This window comes from Eriocheir sinensis, chromosome 55 (genome assembly GCF_024679095.1).
Source record: "Eriocheir sinensis breed Jianghai 21 chromosome 55, ASM2467909v1, whole genome shotgun sequence".
Taxonomy (NCBI): Eukaryota; Metazoa; Arthropoda; class Malacostraca; order Decapoda; family Varunidae; genus Eriocheir; species Eriocheir sinensis.
In genome coordinates this window covers 853,632-876,131 of record NC_066563.1, presented here as the reverse complement: position 1 = coordinate 876,131, position 22,500 = coordinate 853,632, and the positions used below count along the sequence as shown (strand labels likewise).

General features: G+C 43.3%; 1 protein-coding gene across 5 annotated transcripts in view; it reads left to right on the top strand.

Moving 5' to 3' along the window:
* LOC126983881 (cell adhesion molecule Dscam2-like) overlaps positions 1-22,500 on the top strand; it is a 257,622-nt gene that overhangs the window by 82,563 nt on the left and 152,559 nt on the right. For all 5 annotated transcript variants that reach the window (XM_050837035.1, XM_050837033.1, XM_050837036.1 and 2 more), the window contains exons 2-3: positions 11,235-11,526; positions 11,806-11,864. In XM_050837035.1, coding sequence (XP_050692992.1) covers positions 11,235-11,526; positions 11,806-11,864 — 351 coding nt within the window. The remainder of the gene's footprint in view (positions 1-11,234; positions 11,527-11,805; positions 11,865-22,500) is intronic.

Sequence of the window (22,500 nt, the reverse complement as noted above, 5' to 3'; positions counted from 1 at the left end):
AGAGAGAGAGAGAGAGAGAGAGAGAGAGAGAGAGAGAGTGGGAGAGGGAGAGGGAAAGATACAAAGAATAGAAGCAAGGAAAGAAGAAATAAAGAGGACAAAATTATGAAAAGAGTGGATGAATGGGTATGATTTAAGTCCTTCCCATCAAAACAAACTTGAGTGAGTGTATTTACGGTCAAACTTTGGTGTTAGAAAAATAAGGAAGGAAGGAAGGCGAGCTAGATAATATATAGAGCGAGTGTGCAGGGGAGGGAGGGAGAGTGGCAGGAGGAGAGGGAGGCAGGACGGAGGTAAAGGAGGGAAGGGAGAGGAGTCAAGGAGGGCGGGACATTAAAGTTTCATGAGGTTGGGGGAGAAAAAGGAAACCAGACAAGATAGATTCGTGTGTGTAACCCGTGTTTATCTTGGTTTATAAGTAAATATGCCAGAAGAAGGAGGAGGAGGAGGAGGAATGGGGGAAGATTAGAAGGTGGAGGAAAATTCAAAGGGAAAGAATGAAGATAAATAAACAGAATTAACAAGGCAAATGAATAATTACCAGAGAGAGAGAGAGAGAGAGAGAGAGAGAGAGAGAGAGAGAGAGATGAGGGAGGGAAAGCGGAAAGGCACATCATAAGACCTAGTTCTGTTTACTCGGATGGAAGATTAAGCTAGAGAGAGAGAGAGAGAGAGAGAGAGAGAGAGAGAGAGAGAGAGAGAGAGAGAGAGAGAGAGAGAGAGAGAGAGAGAGAGAGAGAGAGAGAGAGGGGAGGGGGAGGCAGACGGACAGACAGGAAAAAGAAATAAATGAGAAACAAAGATCCTTACCTTATATTTTTTTCTCATTTCTCATCTTTTTTACACTTTTATCACCAACCGTTGCTTCCATCCTCCCTTCCTCCCTCTTACCTCCTCCCTAGCGACTGACCTTGTATTCCCCTCCTTTTCCTTCCCCTTCCTTCCTCTGATTTCTGATTCTGATTCTTCCCCACTTCCATTCATCGTCCCCTCTTCCCCACCTTCAACTAGTCTCCCCTTCATCCTTCCCTCCTTCATCCTTTCCTTCACTTCACATTTCCCTCTTTGTCTATCATCCCCTTCCTTCAACTAGTCTCCCCTTCATCCTTCCCTCCTTCATCCTTTCCTTCCCTTTACATTTCCCCTTCTCTATCATTCCTTCCCCTTTCCCTTAAGTCTCCATCCTTCCCTTCCTTTCCTTCTCCTTACCTTTCCCTATTCTTTCATCCTCCCTTGCTCTTCCTCCACCTCTCTCCTTTCCTCTATTTTTTTTTCTTTTCTTCCTCCTTGTATCCACCCCACCTTCCCTTCTTCCTTCTCATCCTTCCCCTCCCCTCATCCTTCTGCCTTTCTCTCCCTTCCAATCACTCTGTCTATCCTCATCTACCTATCCCTCCTCCTTATCCTCCTTTTATCTACTTCTCTCTCCCTCCTTCCATTCTATCCTTCCCCCCTTGCCCTCTTGTTTCTGTCGTCCGATCTTCATCCTTCCATGCTCTCCCCCGCTTCCTCATTTCCCTCTTCTTCTCTTCCTTCTTTTATCCTCCATACATCACCTTTCATCCCTCCTTCCTCCTGTTTCTCTTTCCATCCTTCTTTCTTTCATGCTTTCCTTCCTTATTTTTCTTCTCTTCCTCCATTCATCCATCTCACTTTCCTTCCTTCCCTCGTATCTCCCTCTCCTTCCCACCTTTCTCCTTCCCTCCTCACCTTTTCTTCTTTTTCCTATATTTACACCTTCCCTCCTGTATCCCCTTACCCCTGCTTTTCTACCAATGTCCATCCTCTTTCCCCCCTTTTTCCTGCTTCCTGTTTTTCTTTTCCTTTTATCCAGCTCAACGGCCTCCCATCCCCCTCCTCCTCCTCTTCAGCCTCGCCTTCCCTCCCCCGCCCCTCCGATCACTCTGTCCATCCATCATTAGCAGGCTCACGATCGGAGAGTCGGCCAACCTTTCGCTAATAAGGGTTTTAAGACCTTGAGCGGCGGGAATCGTCGGGAACAGATTAGCCACTGACGTCACACACATACACACACACACACACACACACGCACACGCACGCACACTCACACACACACACACACACACACACACACACACACACACGCGCGCACACGCACACATAGATACACATGGGATTATTACTGAAAAGAAGTCTCGTTGTAGCTATATGAGGAACTGTGTTTGTGTGTGTGTGTGTGTGTGTGTGTGAGAGAGAGAGAGAGAGAGAGAGAGAGAGAGAGAGAGAGAGAGAGAGAGAGAGAGAGAGAGAGAGAGAGAGAGTTATTACGAGCCTTGGGGAAAAAAAAAGTTGAGAAATAGACGCGTTTAAAAATATTTCATCGTTCTTGGAATACACGAAAAACTGTCCCGGCGGCAGCAACAGAAAAATATTATGTCACGATTTAGCGGAGGGAAACTATACAGTCGGTTCGCACTTTTTGGAAATTTATGTAAAGCGAATGGGGCCGAGTATTTATGGCGCGGGACTTACTCTACTACTTTTTTTAAACACATATTTATGAACCCAGTCACATTATAGCTTATTTTTTTGCGTAGTGATTAATTGCAACAGAAAACGAGCGGCGTCAGGAGAGAGGTACGGCAGTTTTATAATGAGGACGCTAGTAGTGGAGTCGAGTTTGTTATTGTTTTTATTTATTCACATGCCTTAACCTTATAATTCTACTGTACTTCATTTTTCCACTTTTTTTTTCCACTGCCATTTATATGTTATCTTGTTTCCTGTTATTTCCACTTCTTCCTCCTCTTCCTCTTCTTCCTTAACCTTATATTTCTATTGTACTTCCTTTTTTAACTTTTTGTCCACTGCCATTTATCTGTCATCTTATGTTTCCTGGTATTTCCACTTTCCACTTATTCTGTTCACTGCCAGTTTGTTACTTTATGTCTTAGTGAACCCGTGAGTTAGCCGTGTGAGTCGCCTGGAATCCCCTCTCCAGCACATCATTCATAAGGAGCCTCACATTCTCCTGCGGTTACTTCCTTTCCCTCTCCTCTCCTTACCCTTCCCTCTCCCTTTCGTCGTCCTGCGGTTTCTCCCTTTCCCATTCTTACATTCACTCTTCCCTTTTCCTTACGTTGTCTTTCGGTCACTTCCCTTCCTGTCTTTCACTTCCTTCTTCCGCCTCTTCCTCATCCCTCATCCTTCAGTGCTCTTCCCCTCTTTACCTCCTTCCCATTTTTTCTTTCTTCCTCCTTTTATCCATCATCTTCCCTCTGTCCTTCGCATCCTCTCTCCCCCTCTCTCCTGCCTGATCGTCTTAGTAAATCGTCATTGCTTTTAGTCATACGCAAGAACGCAGGGATGGAAAGAAAACGGGAAGGTTGAGTGCGTTGAAGTTACTCACGTAGTCCATGAAGATACCTTATGATACAGAGGCCGGCGAGGGCGACTTTGCAGGCCATGCCCACCGCCAGCAAGGCCGCCACCAGACCTGGGGCGGCCCTGAGCGGCGTCAAGTTATAGAGGAGGAGGTCTGTACACCCCCACACCAACAGCGCCTTCACCATCATCTTATGCGTCCACGACACCATCAAGGAGACAAATAACTAAACTCTCAAATGGCAACGTATTGTTATTGTTAGTATTTGGTTGCTTTTAAGTTTTAACAGGCGCCTCAGGAATAGAGTCCGGCAGTTATAGAATGAGTGAAGACGTTAGTTTTAGAGTTCAGCTCTGTTAAACGTTTATTCCATCCATCCACCTCAATGAACAATACGTTTTTTTCGTTGGTTATAGAGGTGTCGCCGCTCCTCCTTTCACAGCGTTCAAGTCGTAGGAAAGAAAAACACACCGCTTCCTGTACTGATCCACCGCTCCTCCTTTCAAAGCGTTCAAGTCGTTGGAAGGAAAAACACACCGCTCCCTGTACTGATCCACCGCTCCTCCTTTCAAAGCATTCAAGTCGTAGGAAGGAAGAACACACCGCTCCCTGTACTGATCCACCGCTCCTCCTTTCAAAGCGTTCAAGTCGTAGGAAGGAAGAACACACCGCTCCCTGTATTGATCCACCGCTCCTCCGTTCAAAGCGTTCAAGTCGTAGGATGGAAGAACACACCGCTCCCTGTATTGATCCCAAACATCACATAGACACTTTTTTTTCTTTTGTTTCTTTAACTGTAGCGGAGCGGCGCGTCAGGAATGAAGCACGATAATTATAGAATGAGGGACGTTAATATCGGAGTCAGGCTGAAATATACGGGACGCGCGGCTCGTTTATCCGTGATTGGCTGACCATAAATTACTGGCCTCGTCTGATTGGCCAGTCAAATGTGAAGTCGTGTTTTGATTGGTTGGCTTTGGACGCTGATTTTTTTCTGATTAATGGGTCTGCGTGCATTTTTTTTTTTTTTTTTTGCCGGAGTCCCCGCTGTCCAGCTTCATAATTACTATTTCATGAATCGTCCATTGCCTCACTTAATGCATTACTCAGTTTTATTTCCACGTGACTTGTTTTCATGATATCAATAATGAATACAAACCTAATATCAGTGTTCCACATTAATTTGCATATTCATTCATAATTCCTAATTAATTGTATGTCGTACTTTAATCATTTAATCTTCTGTAATACTCTGTAACATTTGTTTTTTGTTTTTTCTATTTTTTCCTTGCATTTTTGGAGCGGAACTCAACCAAATATCTATCTATCAGTAAGACTTAATCTCCTTTCATGGTATTTTAATTTGTAAGTTAGATGAATTTTTAGACTCAACTTTCTTTTTTTTCATTTTTTTATTTTTCCTTATGATTCTTAGAGCAAAACTAGACTAAATATCCACGTGTTTTTATAATTCAATTTCTTTTTATTGTATTTTCATTTGTAAGCGAGACGAATTTTTAGGCTCAATTAACTTTCTTTCCTTTTTTGTTGTTTTACTTTTCTTCCCCATATTCCCTAACAATCCTTGGAGCAAAAAGACAAGACCAAATACCCCTCTTTCAGTGTGATTTAACTGTCCCTTCTATGATTTTTTTTCACTTATAACCAAGACAAATAATTAGGGTCAGATTAGGCCTAAGGTGATCCCCACACAGCCCTCAGGTGACCCCGAATCCTTGACCTCTCCGTGACCCTCCGTGACCCCCCGCCTCGATGACCCCCTCCAACCCCCCGTGACCCCCAAACTCCGGGTCATTATGTTGTGTCCTGACGTGATGACCTCATAAACCTGCTCCTGATTCCTCCGTGTGTGTGTGTGTGTGTGTGTGTGTGTGTGTGTGTGTGTGTGTGTGTGTGTGTGTGTGTGTGTGTGTGTGTGTGTGTAAGAATATTCGCATTGCAAAATATAGATAGCTAAGAACTTTCAATACGTACATATTTATATATAATAAACTGAATATCGATCCATGAAGAGTTTGGAACAGATTGAAGTGAAAAATAATAAATAAAAAAGAGGGCAAGAAGAGGACAAATAAAAAGCTAAAAAAGAAATATAATAGTAAAAGAAGAAAGAAAAGTACAAGAAAAAGAAGAGCAAAGGCAAACATAATTGGTTAAAAGGAAGAAGGAATGCATTAGTAATCCCCTAAAATGCACGAGGGAATCAAGAGAAAGGGGTGGGAGAGAAATTGAGAGAGTAAAGAGCAAGAGGGAAAGGGGAAGGGATTGGAGGAACGAGGAGGAAGGAAAAGGAGATAGGAATAAAGGAGCAAAGAGGACAAAGAAGAGGCCACGAGAACAAGGGGTTGATGAGAGACCAAAAGGGAAAGATGAGTGTCTTACTGGCGGCGGCTCAGAGTAATACGATTATGGCTATCTCTCTCTCTCTCTCTCTCTCTCTCTCTCTCTCTCTCTCGAGAGAGAGAGAGAGAGAGAGAGAGAGAGAGAGAGAGAGAGAGAGAGAGAGAGAGAGAGAGAGAGAGAGAGAGAGAGAGAGAGAGAGAGAGAGAGAGAGAGAGAGAGAGAGAGAGAGAGAGAGAGAGAGATTCATATAGACGATAAGCCTGATACATCTGTTTACACTCGTTTAAAATTGAAAAAAGAGACGCTAGAGAGGAGGAGGAGGAGGAGCAGGAGGAGGAGGAATAGGAGGAGGAGGAGGAGGAGGAGGAGGATGTAGTCACAGTAATGGATTGGATGAAAGGAAAAAAATATATATACATGTAGAAATATTTCCACATCCTATAAAAGATTCAGACGTAATATGTGATAAATTGTGCTAGAATGGGTATTGAGTCGTCTCTGAGGGCAACAACAACAACAACAACAACAACAACAACAACAACAACTACTACTACTACTACTACTACTACTACTACTACTACTACAGAGAGAGAGAGAGAGAGAGAGAGAGAGAGAGAGAGAGAGAGAGAGAGAGAGAGAGAGAGAGAGAGAGAGAGAGAGAGAGAGATGCAGGGCTTGGAAGAGGAAATTCAAGCCATTATCTCCCATTTCCTTTCCCAAACTGTCCGCCATCTCCAGCAATTGCTCTCTTATTTATTCATTTTTCAGCCTCGCCCTCGCTCCTGACTCTCGCAAGACCATTACCGCGCCTTACATATTATTCACTCCTCACTGTACACGGCAATATATGTATCCAGTTCTTTCTTTCTCTTTTTCTCCTCGACGATATATACTTGCGAGGGAAAACTATCGTACCTTTACCCAGAAACTGTTGCCGCCGCCTCTACTGGTGTTAGCTGTCACGATGAAAGCTGCCAGACGTAAGATGTATTTTTGGGGGGAGGTGAACGATATTTTACGATTGTCTTGTTTGTGTGTATCTCTCTCCTTCTTATTCTTATGTTTATTCTCATTCTTCTTATTATTCATTCGTGTCGTTGGTATATTGGTGTTAATCCCTCCCACTAGATATTCAAAAGTGGTTCGTGATATCCGAAGACTTTATTATATTTTTCCCCGTGTGTATCAATGGCCCATGTTGTCAACCATTTTGGAGCTCACACACCCACGTTTGATAAGGCTTTCGTAGAGGTTGTGGCTAGTAAAAAATGGTAAGTGATATCCGTAGATTTTATTATATTTTCCCCCTGTGTATCAATAGCCCATGTTGTTAACCATTTTGGAGTTCACACACCCACGTTTGATAAAGCCTTCGTGGAGGTTGTGGGTGTTTCTGTGAGTAGTTTTGTGAATCTGGTGCTAGTTTGCCAAGGCTCTTCCTTTGTCAATGTGAAAAACTCGCATCAGAACCAGACTAATATCTTTTGTGGCCATTGGAAGTATTTGGTGTGAGAGTTGAACGTATCTGAGCCCGACTAATCTCCTTTGCGGCCTTTGGAAGCGTTTTTTTGTACAAGCCGAACGTTTCTGAGTCCGACTAATTTCCATTGTGGCCTTTGAAAGCGTTTTTTGTACAAGCCGAACGTATCTGAACCCGACTAATTTCCATTGTGGCCTTTGAAAGCGTTTTTTGTACAAGCCGAACGTATCTGAGCCCGACTAATTTCCATTGTGGCCTTTGGAAGCGTTTTTTGTACAAGGCGAACGTATCTGAGCCCGACTAATTTCCATTGTGGCCTTTGGAAGCGTTTTTTTGTACAAGGCGAACGTATCTGAGCCCGACTAATTTCCATTGTAGCCTTTGGAAGCGTTTTTTTGTACAAGGCGAACGTATCTGAGCCCGATTAATTTCCATTGTGGCCTTTGGAAGCGTTTTTTTGTACAAGGCGAACGTATCTGAGCCCGACTAATTTCCATTGTGGCCTTTGGAAGTGTTTTTTGTACAAGGCGAACGTATCTGAGCCCGACTAATCTCCTTTGCGGCCTTTGGAAGTACTTATGAGAGTCGAAAGTATCTAAACCTGACTATAATCTCCTTTGTCGCCTTTGGAAGTATGTTGTGAGAGCCGAACGTATCTGAACCCAAATAATCTCCTTTCGGTCCTTTTGAAGCACTTGTTGTGAGAGCCAAAAATGTTTGAGTATACGGCTTTAGGTCTGTAGCTCGTTTTCGTTGAGTACTAAAACTTCAAGAGCTGAGAGAGATGTCTTTAGACAACCTTTTCTTCTTCTACCTTTTTTTTAATATTTTTCCCTTTTTATGTTTCTGATTTTGACTACAGTAATTTTTATGTTAATTCTTCATTCACTATTTACAGTTTCAACGTACAGTTTAGAATCAGGAAGTTGTCTCTATTCAGCATTTTCTATTTTTACTTATTTCCCTTATTCATTTTTCTAGTTTTCAATATTTCTTGTTTTGACTATATAGTAATTCTTATTTCAATTCCTCTCCATTATTTACTACTTCAACGCAATGTGTAGAATGTTCCACTTTAACTCTTCGGTATTTCGTACGCCAAGTCGTTCCTCTCCGGCGCATTCCTTTTTCGTTATTGGCGCGGGAATTTTTGTCGCAGTGGGAAGTATTTTCTCTTTCCCGATATTAACTTGTTCCGCCGAGTTTTATAAAACATTTCTTTTATTAAGGGAAAACGGAAACCCAGTGCGGCTCTCCATTCCGCGCGGGAGTGTTTTTTGCCCCCCCGACCATCTATCCACAAAGTTTCCCCCTTTCCTATCTGTTTATCCGCGAAGTTATTTCTTTGCCACTTGCCCGATCACAATTGTTTTCTGGTTTATGTTCATACTTTTTTCCGGGGCAATAGAGTTAGTTGCTATGCGTTTGCTCCTGTATACTATTATCTCTTCTTGTCATATATGTATGTATGTGTGTATATATGTATGTATGTATAGATAGATAAGTAGATAGATAGATAGATATAGAGTGTAGAAGCATTATAAAGCATATATTTTTAGTATTAGAAGTAGAGCAACAAGAAAAAGGAATAAGACGTTATGTACACCAACCTGAAACAATGCTGTCACTCACACGTTTCAACTGTCACAATAACAGCAAAGAATATGCGTGCCATGGCCTCAACAAGCGAAGGAGGAGGAGGAGGAGGAAAAAGAAGAAAAGGAAGAAAAAGAAGAAGAAGAAGAAGAAGAATGATAATAATAATAATATGAAGAATGATAATAAGAAAAAGAAGAAGTAGAAGAAGAAGAAGAAGAAGAAGAAGAAGGAAAAGTAGAGTGAGGGGTTGGACTAGATGGTAATGTTGGGTCGTGCGTGTTTACATGAGGCAAACCCAGAGTGCGGGCAGGGCAGGTCTTGGCGGGGGGCGAGACGCGGCGCGGCTGAGGAGGTCTCGGCAAATACAGACGCGAGGCAGAGATGAAAGAGAGGCGGGAGAGGGGCGAGGCGAGGCAGACATGCTGATTGATTACCGCAGACACGTAAAAATCGCGCATACTTGCTCGGGTATCAATAAAATGCTGGATTCCGAGAGTCGAGAGTTTTAATACAATTTCTTTCATTCTTTCTTCTTTGGGTTCGTGGTCGTGAATAGCGTGTTTCCCAGCCCGGTCATGGAGTGATGATATATATTTAATGAACTTCTCGAGTGCTTTCTAAATTCATTAACCTTAAAGGTGATTTTCTACGCCCGGCATTAATGAGCGCTGCTCGTTACTGGAATTTATATCAATTGAATTTCCTCACAATGTGGTACTGTGCGTTTATTATTTTTCTCTCTACGAAATGCTTCCATATATATTTTTCTCCATAAATATCGCTGGTTCATTTTCACGCTTTTTTGTGTTTTTTTGTGAGATCCGTCGTCGGAGCTCATTTATATGCGGTGGTAGAACTTCACATTCAAATTTTGATTATATCTATAATGAAAGTTGACTTTCTGAATCAAACTGTTTGTTAAAACGGAAAAGAATTATGGAAGCAGGACGAGTCCCGTAACTCATCCCTCGCCCCCAGAGCCGAGAGTGTCGCGCTGACCCGCCCCCGCACGCGGCTGTCGCCCCCCCGTCGGGGCCAAACCTCCCTTGGAACAACGTGTCCCGGCCCGCGGCGTCTTTATCCCGTGTTGTAACCCGTATGAAAATAGATTATCTTAAATGAAGGAAAATGTTTGTTTCCGAAATCTTTGTTTCCGAAATCACATGATTTCACATGGAGGGAGGTGAACTGCCTCAGATGAAAATTACTTTTTATTTATTCGTGTTGCGGCCAGTGGTGCCGCGCTGGCGGAGGTGGTGTGTGGCGGCGCCTCCAAACACTCACCTACCTCAAGTAACAACTGACGGTCAATGTGTATTCAGAAAGCATAATCGACATTCGGCGTAATTCAAAAGTGTTAAGAAGTTTCTATTTATTGTACCAACCACTCGCTGACCACCTCCCCCATGGAAAGACTGAGGCAGCCACAGGGGCGACTTTATTGGCCCTGGTGCTGGCCTTTTGTGTATGACTCTGATCATGGCTAACACAACGGGCTGCGTGAAACAACAACTATGAGAAGGTCAGCTGAATAATCAGGTGTAACACTTGGCAGCCAACTGTGTGCTGCACGATTCAAGTCTTGTCTTCAGCCGCGGCTTCACTACCGAGCACTGAGCTGAGCCGCGGCTGCTGCTAATGGCGACTGCCATTACATGTGAAACTTTCCTCAGTGTGACATGAGTATCCGCCTGGAGGACGCCATAAACATGGCAGACCACTGGTTGCTCCTCCCGTTGGCATGGTGACGGAGTGTGGCTTATTGCTGCTGTGGTCATCCAGGAGAGGAAGTTTTCTCAGCATTTTTCTTGCCCCTAGAGAGTAACTACATGAAGACTGGACGCCCGCAGAGCGGACGCCGAGCCTCTGTGTTCCGCCTCGGCCTGGCGAATATTTCATGAAGGAGTTAAAGCGGCGACTGGACACTTTGGTCCCATCCCCCCGGGTCTGTGGGCGCGCCAAGCCACACGACGCCTCCAGGCCGCCAGAAGGAATGGGAGTGTGAGGCCATGACCCACCTTAGCTCTCCTCATATATTCTCCTTTGTGTGCGAGGAGTGCCTTTAGTTCCCTTTTTTTTGTTTCTTTGTTTCTTTTTTAGTGAAATTGTGGTGCTCACAAGAAACGAGCCATTCCTTAAATTGATTTATATTGATCTTGACTGCTGTTAAATCAAATGAGTGCAATTACCGCAAAAAAGTCATCTTAGCCTTGTTTACCACATTATTGTAACCTGCACCTAATTTGACAGGGAACGTATATTATATATAGAAATAAGGTCATATAAGATCACCTGAAAACTTTCGTACATATGATTAGCATTGTCTTGAAGCTTTCACCGGCACCAGCAGCTCCTCCTCCTGACTCTGACCCCTTGCTCCTCCGCATAACAATGATTCTCTCTCCTTGCCCGTGATAATAACTCCTCCTCCCTCCTCTCCTCCAGGGTGCTGTGGCCTGAGGGAGGGGCCGCGCCTGCTGGAGGAGCCACCGCCGAACGTGTCCTTTCCCAACACACGCGGCGTCTCCCTCACGTGCTCCGCCGCCGCCACGCCCCCGCCCACCATCTCCTGGGTCACGGCGGACGGCGTGCGGGCGGACGACGTGGCGGGACTGAGGACCGTCACCACCGCCCCGACGCATGCCCACACTCACGCCCTCGCCTACAACTCCACCCTCACCCTCCTGCCCTTCCAGCCCGACCAGTACCGACACGACCTGCACGCCGCCACCTACAGGTACGTGTGTGTGTGTGTGTGTGTGTGTGTGTTTGAGAGAGAGAGAGAGAGAGAGAGAGAGAGAGAGAGAGAGAGAGAGAGAGAGAGAGAGAGAGAGAGAGAGAGAGAGAGAGAGAGAGAGAGAGAGAGAGAGAGTTTCTGCCTTAATTATTTTGTGGAAGTTGTATGTCGCAATATATCCGCGCACAATAATGTTAATAGATGTCAGCGGCAATAAAGGTATGCGACTAAGCGTGACTCAGGTGTGTTGCAACGCTCACCTGCCTCCCTCCCACACAGGTGCCTCGTGACCAACAGCGTGGGCACCGTCTCCTCAAGGCCCGTCTCCGTCAATGCAGGTGAGCCACAAACTTATTAATTGTCTACCTTTAATATCATCATTAGTGTGCAGGTGACGGTTGGTCGTTACTTCAGGTGTGTTATTAGTTAGGTGAGCCACAACCTTATTAATTGTCTACCTTTAATATCATCATTAGTGTGCAGGTGACGGTGGGTCTTTACTTCAGGTGTGTAATTAGTTCAGGGGAAGATATGCGCCTGATTTGTCAACATCGTATTAGTTTTTAGCGACAGTTATGTGGCTGATTTGTCTTTCATGACCCGTTTTTCAAGGCGTGGTTAGTTGGTTTATTGATATTTTTCCACCATTTTTTATGACTGAGTTTGTTAAATGTTGACTTGTGAAAATGCAAACCTTCTAATTGACTCCGTCTCAAAACTGAAATTAGGAAGCGAAACTAGCCACATAACTGTTGATTAATACTAATACGAAGTTTTTAAAAAATCAGGCGATGTTTAGAGCTGATATTTGATGTTCTTTTGCTCTTGAGATTGACGTAAAACAAGTAATTAACAGAAAATATAAGCAAACAACCGCAATCTTTTTATGTTTTTGTTTCTTGTAGTTAAGGAAGCAGAGGAGGACATTTATATTGTTTTTTTCATGCGGTTACGGAAGCAAACTAAGGACGAAACAGAACAGTGAGTTAACAATCCCAGTATTCTCCTCTCACGAAGTAAAGAAAAACTACAGCTGCATAAAAAAATAACCGAATCTAGTCCCAGAATTGATTGGTACTTTCTCCCTTTAAAAATAAACCTTCCTAACAATACTCTTATGAAATGGAGTTATGATGACAATATACAGAAGTCATTAATAAACCTTCCTAACAATACTATTATATAATGGAGCTATAATGACAATATACAGAAGTCATTTTTAAAGGAGTCTGCTGATGCGCTAACTCTCTCCCCAAAGTCGCATAGAGGAAGAGGGAGGAATACACAAAAATTTCGCGCTTCGTAGAGTTCGCCACTGAAACATTTTAACGCACTTCCTGACTTGCTTATGTGTTTTATGCGTTCACATTTGCGATATAATGGGGAGTATAAGTGTGTGTGGGGGGTAGGGGGAGAGAGAGAGAGAGAGAGAGAGAGAGAGAGAGAGAGAGAGAGAGAGAGAGAGAGAGAGAGAGAGAGAGAGAGAGAGAGAGAGAGAGAGAGAGAGAGAGAGAGAGAGAGAAGGAGGAGGAGAAGGAGGAGGAGAAGGAGGAGGAGGAGGAGGAGGAGGAGGAGGAGGAGGAGGCAGTCACATTCCCTTTCCCTACACGCTGTCAAGATGTTAATACTTTTTTTTCTGCATCCTAATTATTACTGGACTGTACGTGTATAGGTCATTTATTTATTTTTTTGCTTCATCTTAATTACAGAAGGAGAGTTTGCGTGTAGGAATTTATTTTTGCTGCGTCTTATAAATTTTAAATGGACAGAACACGTGTTGGTAATTTATATTTTTTGCAGCCTCCTAATTATAGAAGGAGAGCGCGGTTGTAGGTAATATATTTTTTTGTAGCATCTGAATTTAAAAGAACAGAACAAGTGTTGGTAATTTATTTTTTTGCAGCATTCAAATTTTAGTAGAGCACGTTTGTAGATAATATATTTTTGCAGCATCCAAATTTTAGAAGAGAACGGTTGTAGATGTTATATTTTTGCAGCATCCGAATTTTAGAAGAGAACGGTTGTAGATGTTATATTTTTGCAGCATCCGAATTTTAGAAGAGAACGGTTGTAGATGTTATATTTTTGCAGCACCCAAATTTTAGAAGAGAACGGTTGTAGATAATATATTTTTGCAGCATCCAAATTTTAGAAGAGAACGGTTGTAGATGTTATATTTTTGCAGCATCCAAATTTTAGAAGAGAACGGTTGTAGATGTTATATTTTTGCAGCATCCGAATTTTAGAAGGAGAGCACAGTTGTAGGTAATATTCCATGCTGCATCTGAATTGTTTATAAAAAGAAGCTTAACATATTAATTCTGAAAAGACTGAAAGACATGTAGCTAATATTAATCATTGGAAAATATTCGTATAGGTGAATTATCTTGAGCCTTACGTGGAGGGATTTTGTGGATTGATTCAGTGTTTCAATTTTCTTGCTCGGTTACGAAACTTAATTTACAGGAGTGACATTTTCTACGAGGCGATGAAGCAACACACGAGACACGCATTTTGTATTCACCTGTATTTTTCTCTTTTTCTCTTTTGTTTGGCTTTCTGAAGATTCGTAGAAAACGGGAAACGCTTTTACTGTGTCCTTTCTCTCTTCCTCATACCCCGTTTTTTCCCTCTCTCTCGTAATTTCTCTCCCTATTCTTTCCTTCTCTCTCTTTCACTGTTCTTTCACCTTGACTTCTCTCACCCTCCTTCCTCCTCCCTAGCTTCCCTTTACCTTTTTCTACCTCTTTTTCCTCCTCTCTCTCTCTCCCTGTTCTTTCACCTAAACTCTCTTTCTCTCTCTCCCTCTTTCCTCCTCCCTCACTTCCTTTTACCCTTTTTCCTTCCCTCCGCCTCCTCCACCATGCCTCCCTCCCTCCTCTCCTCCTCTCCTCCCTCCCCTGTGTCCTCCATTCCCCCGAAAAGACAATGAAAACAGAATTCGGGTCGGCGTTTTGCATTTCAATAGGTCGGTATATATGCAAAACTACCGTATTGTGCCCTTGTGCTTGCTTTTAATTTTTGACGCTGCGATATGTTCTATTTTATTTTTATTCTATGTTTTTTTATATATTATTTGTGCCGTTTTCCATCCATCTCTCTTTTTCCTCATAGGCAGTCAGTCAGTCAGTCGGTCGGTCGGCTTCCAAAAGTATTATGGGAAAAAATATAAAGAAAACGCGGATGGAACCTGTTTGAGAGAGAGAGAGAGAGAGAGAGAGAGAGAGAGAGAGAGAGAGAGAGAGAGAGAGAGAGAGAGAGAGAGAGAGAGAGAGAATAAAATAAATAAAAGGGAGGAAAAAAGGGAAAGCGTCGATAGATTGCGCAGCGCTGTAGGTGGATGTGCTGGTGACGTGACGTTGATGGATTGTGTGTGTGTGTGTGTGTGTGTGTGTGTGTGTGTGAGAGAGAGAGAGAGAGAGAGAGAGAGAGAGAGAGAGAGAGAGAGAGAGAGAGAGAGAGAGAGAGAGCACGCCATCTACCAAACTTATTTTTTCCACGTTTAAAGTTTAATTACCCAACCAAAGGGAGCCAGTCGTGCCGGGAGGAAAAGTGTGAGAGAAAAAAATATAAATTCAGCTTCTACAACACTCGCTCTCTCTCTCTCTCGCACCTCGGCCTTAAATAACTAAAATTCGGAGGTAAAAAACAGGGCGGCAATGAATCTTTACCCTTCCGGCCGGAGACGCGAAGGGCGAGTGTCCCGTAAATCAAAAGTAGACTCCAAAAACAGACTAAAAATACCGGGAATTTTCAATTTTACACGCGCGTTCTTTGAATACGACGGAGTTAGATTAGCTGCTGATAGATTGATGAGTGAAAGAGAGGGAGAAAAGGGGAGCGAGAGAGAGGTAAAAGTAGAGAGGTAGAGGCATGGAGTAGATGGAAAGAGAGAGGGAGGGAGACAAAAAAAATGACAGAAGAATAGGTACATTGTAGACAGAATGAGAGAAAGGAAGAGAAAGAAAGATGGATGTAGTTTGGAGAAAGTCGTGAAGAGAAGAGGTAGAGGGAAGAAGTAGAAAGAGAAGAGAGAGAGGTAGGTAGAGAAAGAGAAAATGGTAGAGAGAGAGAGAGAGAGAGAGAGAGAGAGAGAGAGAGAGAGATAGCATAACAGAATGAGAGAAATGGAGAAAGGAAGAGAAAGAGAGAAAGATGGAACTAGGGAGAAGATAGATGTGAAGAGAAGAAGGGAGGTGCACTGGATGAACGAGAGAGAGAGAGAGAGAGAGAGAGAGAGAGAGAGAGAGAGAGAGAGAGCAAAAACAAACATGGCGCGCCTTTGATGAATGCAAATAGATAAATGATTGCCATGTAAAATGTATAAAGAGGATGATCATTTTATTCTCATTCTCTCCCTCCCTCCTCCATTCCCTCCTTTATGCCCTCGTTCTTTCCTCCTTACCTGTCCCAAATTAACACCGGTGAGGGGATATTAGTTGCCATGGCGACGGAGGTGTGAGGGAATTCCTTAACATTAATGAGCAGAGAGAGAGAGAGAGAGAGAGAGAGAGATCAAAGGAAAAGTAATACGAAATAGAATAGTTAATTATGTAGATATTGACAGCTTTGTGCAGAAACTAGAGCACACACACACACACACACACACACACACACACACACACACACACACATACAACCCCCCACCAACACACACATACACAAATATATAACCTCTAATGACTTTTTTTCTATGTACTCTTTCTCTTTATTTCTCTGCGTTATTTTATCCCACAGGAGCTAAACGTTAATTAAGACCTACTAATTATACCAGGTGATTAGATTCCCCTTAATTAATCTTCCTCACGTAAACTCAATATCGGGTAAGTCAAATATTGGATGGACCCCCCCCCCCCCATTCTCTCTCTCTCTCTCTCTCTCTCTCTCTCTCTCTCTCTCTCTCTCAGTTCGTCCCATTTATCTCTCTTCGCTTCCCTTCCTTTTTAATACAGTTCCTCCCTTCCCTTCCTCCCTATCCTCCTCTATCCTGTATCCCTTCGCGCCCTTCCTCCCTTCCTTTCTGTCACTCTTGGATTCAGTGGATTCAAACTTCATTAAAAAGCATTCAGTCCTGATTACCGCGGGGTTCGATTCTCTCTCTCTCTCTCTCTTTCTCTCTTTCTCTCTCTCAGGTGGGTTTCTGTGTTGAATGTAAATATATAACGAACTCTCTTATTGACGTGGAGAGAGAGAGAGAGAGAGAGAGAGAGAGAGAGAGTATTGGCTTCATTGGAAACTCTCACAAATTCTTACCCTTTTTATTCCATTTTCCGTTTCTTTGACTTATTTTCACCGATATCTTTTTACTCCCCTACCCTACTCTCTCTCGCTCTCTCTCTCTCTGTTTATTTACTTTTTATCTATTTCTGGACACTTTATCAATCATGAGAGAGAGAGAGAGAGAGTGCTGATGTGTTGCCAAAATTTCCTTTCCTCTGATGGAGAAGTGGAGGAAATGACGTGGAGGGAGGAAAGAGTGGAGGAAAAGTGTGGAGGAGGCAAAGAAAAAAAGATGAAGGCAGAGAGGGACCGAGTGAGGGAGAGAGGAAAGGAGGTAATTAACGGAGAGAGAGAGAGAGAGAGAGGAAAAGGTAAAAAAATATAGAATAGGTATTTTTTTCTCTTGTTTCTCTCTTGTGTCCCCTTCATCAGACTTTAATTTCCTTCCTTCAAGTGTCTTTTTTTTTCTCTTCCTCTTCTTTTCTTCCTTTCCTGGACGGGCAGAAGGAAGGACATATTGACTTTCTTTTTTTTTCCTTTTAATTGTTTTTTTGGCCGCTTCATTTTCCTCCTAACACCTCTAAACACACACACACACACACACACGCAGATAGTCATATTTTGCTTCCTCTCATTCTTTAATTTTTTTCTGTCTCCCCAATTCCCTCCCTGATGCCAATAATCTACATATTTTGTGTTCTCCCTTCATTTCCACTTCCCCTCTCTCCCATTTTTTTCCTCCCTTCCTTCCTTCCCCTCGCCACTCCGCACTGGTCTCTCTCTCTCTCTCTCTCTCTCTCTCTCTCTCTCTCTCTCTCTCTCTCTCTCTCTCTCTCTCTCTCTCTCTACCTTTATCTATCTATCTATCTATCTATCCATCTATCTCCCACTTTTTTACTTCTTCAACGCTACTTTTGTCTTCTGGGGAAATTAAATTCATGAGGAAACTTATTTTTTTGTTGCTTCCTTTATATCTTCCTGTTTTGGGGTGAGGTGGAAGTCGCCCAGAGTGGTAGAGTCACGTGATGAGATATGGTGTGTCGTCAGAGTTCCGCTCAAAGCATCTGAAGCACTTAGTCTTTATGTTAGGGAAGGGTGGAGTTGTTTATTTCTTATGTCCGTGCGTGATAACTTTAGAAAGAGTACGAGTTGATTTGCGTGCTTATATAATTTGCGTGTGTGTGTGTGTGTGTGTGTGTGTTAATGAAACGTGTCTACCTTACCTGGCGGTGGCTCAGACAGGTGTCGCGTGAAGAGCCTTTGAGCCATTTAAGTGAATTACATTGCCTGGTGTCTTTTGGAGGCTTCATCTTGTCCTTCACTGGATCGAAGAAACAACAGCACGAGGAAATAAGAGATGCTGCATTAATGAAGTCAGCAATGGCGGTCTGCTCATGGGAATACCTATTGATTCTGCCCTGCCCGTTAAGATATGCGTATGGAAAGGCTGTTATAATTTAATCTATTTTTTTTTTGCCTAACCTCTACTTTTCCGTTGTTAATGTTCGAAAACTTATGGTCGTATTATAAAACTTTTCGCCTCCCAAGAACACATATTTGACAAGGCTTTCGTGGGAGTGGTTGGCATTTCCAGTAGTAGTTTTATGACCCTGGTAGTAGTGTGTCCCTTCTTCTGTACCGTGAACCTCAAGAAACACTCATTAGAACCCGACTGACCCCCTCTTTGACCTTTAGAAATAGCTGATGTGAGAAACGACAGTCTTAAAATTCCGACCTTAGTCTCTTCCGTTCATGCTATTTAACAAGTTAGGCTTTTTCGTTACATGTGTGTGAGACCGTCGACGTTAGGTGGGTACCGCTGACAATGGCGAAGAAATGAGTGGAATGAGTTTTGGCATGCGGGTGGGCAGGGGAAACGATAACTGGAAATTTTCATGTCGGAAAAGGAAGTAAGAATGCGATGGAGTGGAGCCCAGTGGAATACCAGTTTTAATCTATATGGAATAGGAACCGAGGCAATCTATCACAGCAGCAGCAACAGAACGTGTACGGAATGGAAATTGGAGATGAAAAGGCTGGAGGGAAGCTGGGATGCAGGGGGGACTGAATAGTTGGCGAAGAGGAGGAGGACTTACCAAGCTCTCCAAATGCCTCGACATATCTGAGTCCGCTTCAAACGTCCCACTTAGCCGTGAATGCCGGTGCCCAAGACTCGCTCCTGATGGCTAAAAGACCTCCGTAACAAGCAGCCAATAAGAAATCCATACCGGCGACTCGGGCAGATTGTAAAATGACTTCCAGGAAAAACTCAGACACGATTGATGGAGTCCGAAGCTACATAGAGGCGGGAATTCAAAGCAAAAAGGAATCCGTAGAAGCGATCAGAGAGGACTGTAAAATGCCTGATGACCGACAATCGTATCCAGCACAGATTCAGAGGCAACAGAAAAGTGAACCCAAAGCAATGAGTCAGGAATTTGCAGAAGCGGCGTGACCACTCTTTTGTTCAGTGTAAGCAGCGACCCAGCGGCAGGGAAAGAAAGGTAGATGATGATAAGGATGAGAAGATCGAGCGAGTCAGTCTTCTAACTTTCGTTCCAGCGACTCTGTTTGTAAGTCGATTATAATAAGGGCTATTTGATTCCCGCTTTTTGTTATTTAGAGCTTTATTCTCAAACTTTTCGGGGCTTACACACCCATATCTAATACGACTTTTGTAGAGGTTGTGGGTATTTCCATGGGTAGATTTATGGGCTTTGTGATAGTTTGACAGGGCCTCTACACCATGAATGTGAAGAAAAATATATAAAATCTCGACCAATCTTTGTGGCCTTTGGAAATTGTTGTGGGAGCCTGATGCCTGTGAGAATATGGGTAAAGAAGAGCCAATCCACATCAAGATCTATCATAACTCAGTCCTAAGGCGAATCCCGTACTATGAAGAAGCATTGTGTAGGCAGCGAGTCAGACCTCCAACACGGTATTTAAAAGGTAGAGGCGATCCACACTGAAGTCCATCACAAAACAGTCCTAATTCATACTTGGAAGGAGCATTGTGTAAGTAGAGAGACAGCCCACCAGAACTCTATTTAAAAGAGGAGAGAAAAGGGGACCCTCCAGGCCATATATCTTCTGGGAGTCAAGGCCGCGGGAGTAGGAAAGAAGAAAGAGCGTTTTTAAAGGGGAGGTTTTTAATAACGTGCTTTATTAAGTTGGGAGGAGGATGGGAAGATATATTACATCATTACTCGCGAAGGGGAGACTCTTAAGGAAAGCCTCCACATCCTATTAACGTTACTTAGTCCTTCGCGGCGCTCTTTGGCAAACTTATCTAAGAGTATTACAGATCCCGAACTCTCGAACTTTTGACACACGCACACACACACACACGGTAAGAGAGAGAGAGAGAGAGAGAGAGAGAGAGAGAGAGAGAGAGAGAGAGAGAGAGAGAGAGAGAGAGAGAGAGAGAGAGAGAGAGAGAGAGAGAGAGAGTGTGTGTGTGTGTTAGGATATATATAGCCAGAGATAAGGACAGACAACTGAGGAAGACATACTAAGAAGGAGATAAGAGTACAGTTCTGAAATGAAGAGACTTGGAGGAGAGAGATGTATATTGCAGACGGAAAAGAAGAGATATAACTGACATTAATGGTGTTTGACTGAAGAACACACACACACACACACACACACACACACACACACACACACACACACACACACACACACACACACACACACACACACACACACGCAAAAATGCAGTCGGATGCCGTTTCAAATATACCACCGCTCTCTCTAGAAATACTACGTGCAATACTACGAATAAACAAACGAACTAACACAACACGAAATACAGCAATACTAAACCTTGTGACTGGAAAAGGTGTGGCGAGGGAAAGGTCAATGGCGCCTCCCTTCCCTTCACCTGACACCCGCGAGCTCAGGTAACGCAGGCCTTGTTAATTACAGGTGAGCGTACGTAAGCTTAATCAATCGTTGGATGTTGTTGATTCGGTTTGGTTGTTTTCTTTCGTTTTCCTATATTTTCCCTTCGCTTTCTTTCTTTTCCCCTTCCTCTCCGGTTTTTTATGCCTTTTTGAGTATATTTTTCTCTACTGGTTGTTTCTTTTTATATATATATTGTATCTTCTGTAAGTTGTTCCGCTTTCTCTCATACGTTCTATACCTATGTTATTTTTTTTCCCTTTTCGTTTCAAACTTTGCTCTTTAGTCAGCTTTTTCAACATTTTTATCTGTCACTCTTTCTCTTTTCTTGCATTGTAATCTTGGGCTCCTCTTGTCGTTGTTGCTGTTGTTGTTGTTGTTTTGATTCTCCTTCGGTGGAAATATATTCGTTTTGTCGCCTTGAACATTGAAACCCTCTTCGTTCTCTTCCTTGTTCCTGTCCGCGTCCTCACCTTCGTCCTTGTCCTTGTTCTGTTCGTCCTTTTTACCTCCTCCTCTTCCTCCTCCTCTACCTCTTCACCCTCACCCTTCCTTCTTCAGTGTAACGTTCCTTAGACACCCAAAATATCGCATGACAAAGGTAGGGAGGCAGAAAGGTAAGAGCGTGCTCCTATTCAACCTCCTCTACCTCCTCCCTTTCCTTCTTAACCTCTTTCTTCCTCCTTCTCCAGTGTGACGTTGCTTAGACACCCAAAATAAAGCATGACAGAGGTGGGGAGGAACAAAGATAGCAGCGTGTGGAGTGAAAACGGAGCAGCAGGTGGAATGCAGGTGGAGGGGAGAACCACCTGTACGTTTGCTTGTTTATATGTGTTCGTGTAAAAAGGTCCCTTGATTGGTTTTCAGAGGGTGTTGTGTTTACATGCGAGAGAGAGAGAGAGAGAGAGAGAGAGAGAGTGAGAGTGAGAGTGAGAGTGAGAGAGAGAGAGATTTAATAGTGCGGTTGTCCTATTTTTTCCTTTGCCACTTTCTGCTTTTTCTATACAGTGAGAGGCTGCGTGTGTGTACCTTTCCTTCCATTTTAATTCCTCTCCTTTCTTCTCCCTCATTCTCTAATCCTTGCTTTTAGTTCCTCCCCTTTCCCATCTTTTCACTTTCCTTCACTTCTATTTAATTTCGCTTTCCATCTTTTCCCCTCTTCCTCTTTCCAGTCCATACCTTCCCATACTTTTCTTCTCTTTTTTATTCTTTAATTACGCTTTCTCTTCTTCTTTTTCCTTTCCTTCCCTTCTTGTTCCTTGCGTTAGTTTCCTTTCCTTTCCCTTATGTTTCTTTCCTTTCCTGTTTACTCCATTAACCTTTTTTTTTTCCTTTCCTTCCCCTGTTCCTCCCTTTCTATCGTTTCCCATCCCTTCCCTACCGTTCCCTTCCTATTTCTTCCCTTCCCTTCCCTTCCCTTCCCTATCTTATCCCTCCCCGTCCCATGGTTTCCTTTTGTTTCCCTTCTCTTCTCTTCCCTTTCCTTTCCTTTCATTTCCTTCCCATTCCCTCTCTTTCCTTCCCCTCCCTTCCCTTCCTTTCCCTTCCTCTCCCATCTCTTCCCCTCCCTTCTCTTACTATCCCTTTCATTCCCATATTTCCCTTCCATACTCCTCCTTTCTCTCCCATTTGTTTCCCTTCCCTTCCCATCCGATTCCTGCCCATATTTTTCCTTCTCTTCCCTTTCCTTCCCTTCCCTATCCTTTCATTCACGTCCCTTCCCTCTTCCATATTTCCCGTCCCTTCCTCTCCTTTCTCTCCCCTTCCATTTGTTTCCCTTCCCTTCCCATCCCATCCCTGCCCATATTTTTCCTTCTCTTCCCTTCCTTTCCCTTCAGTATCCTTTCA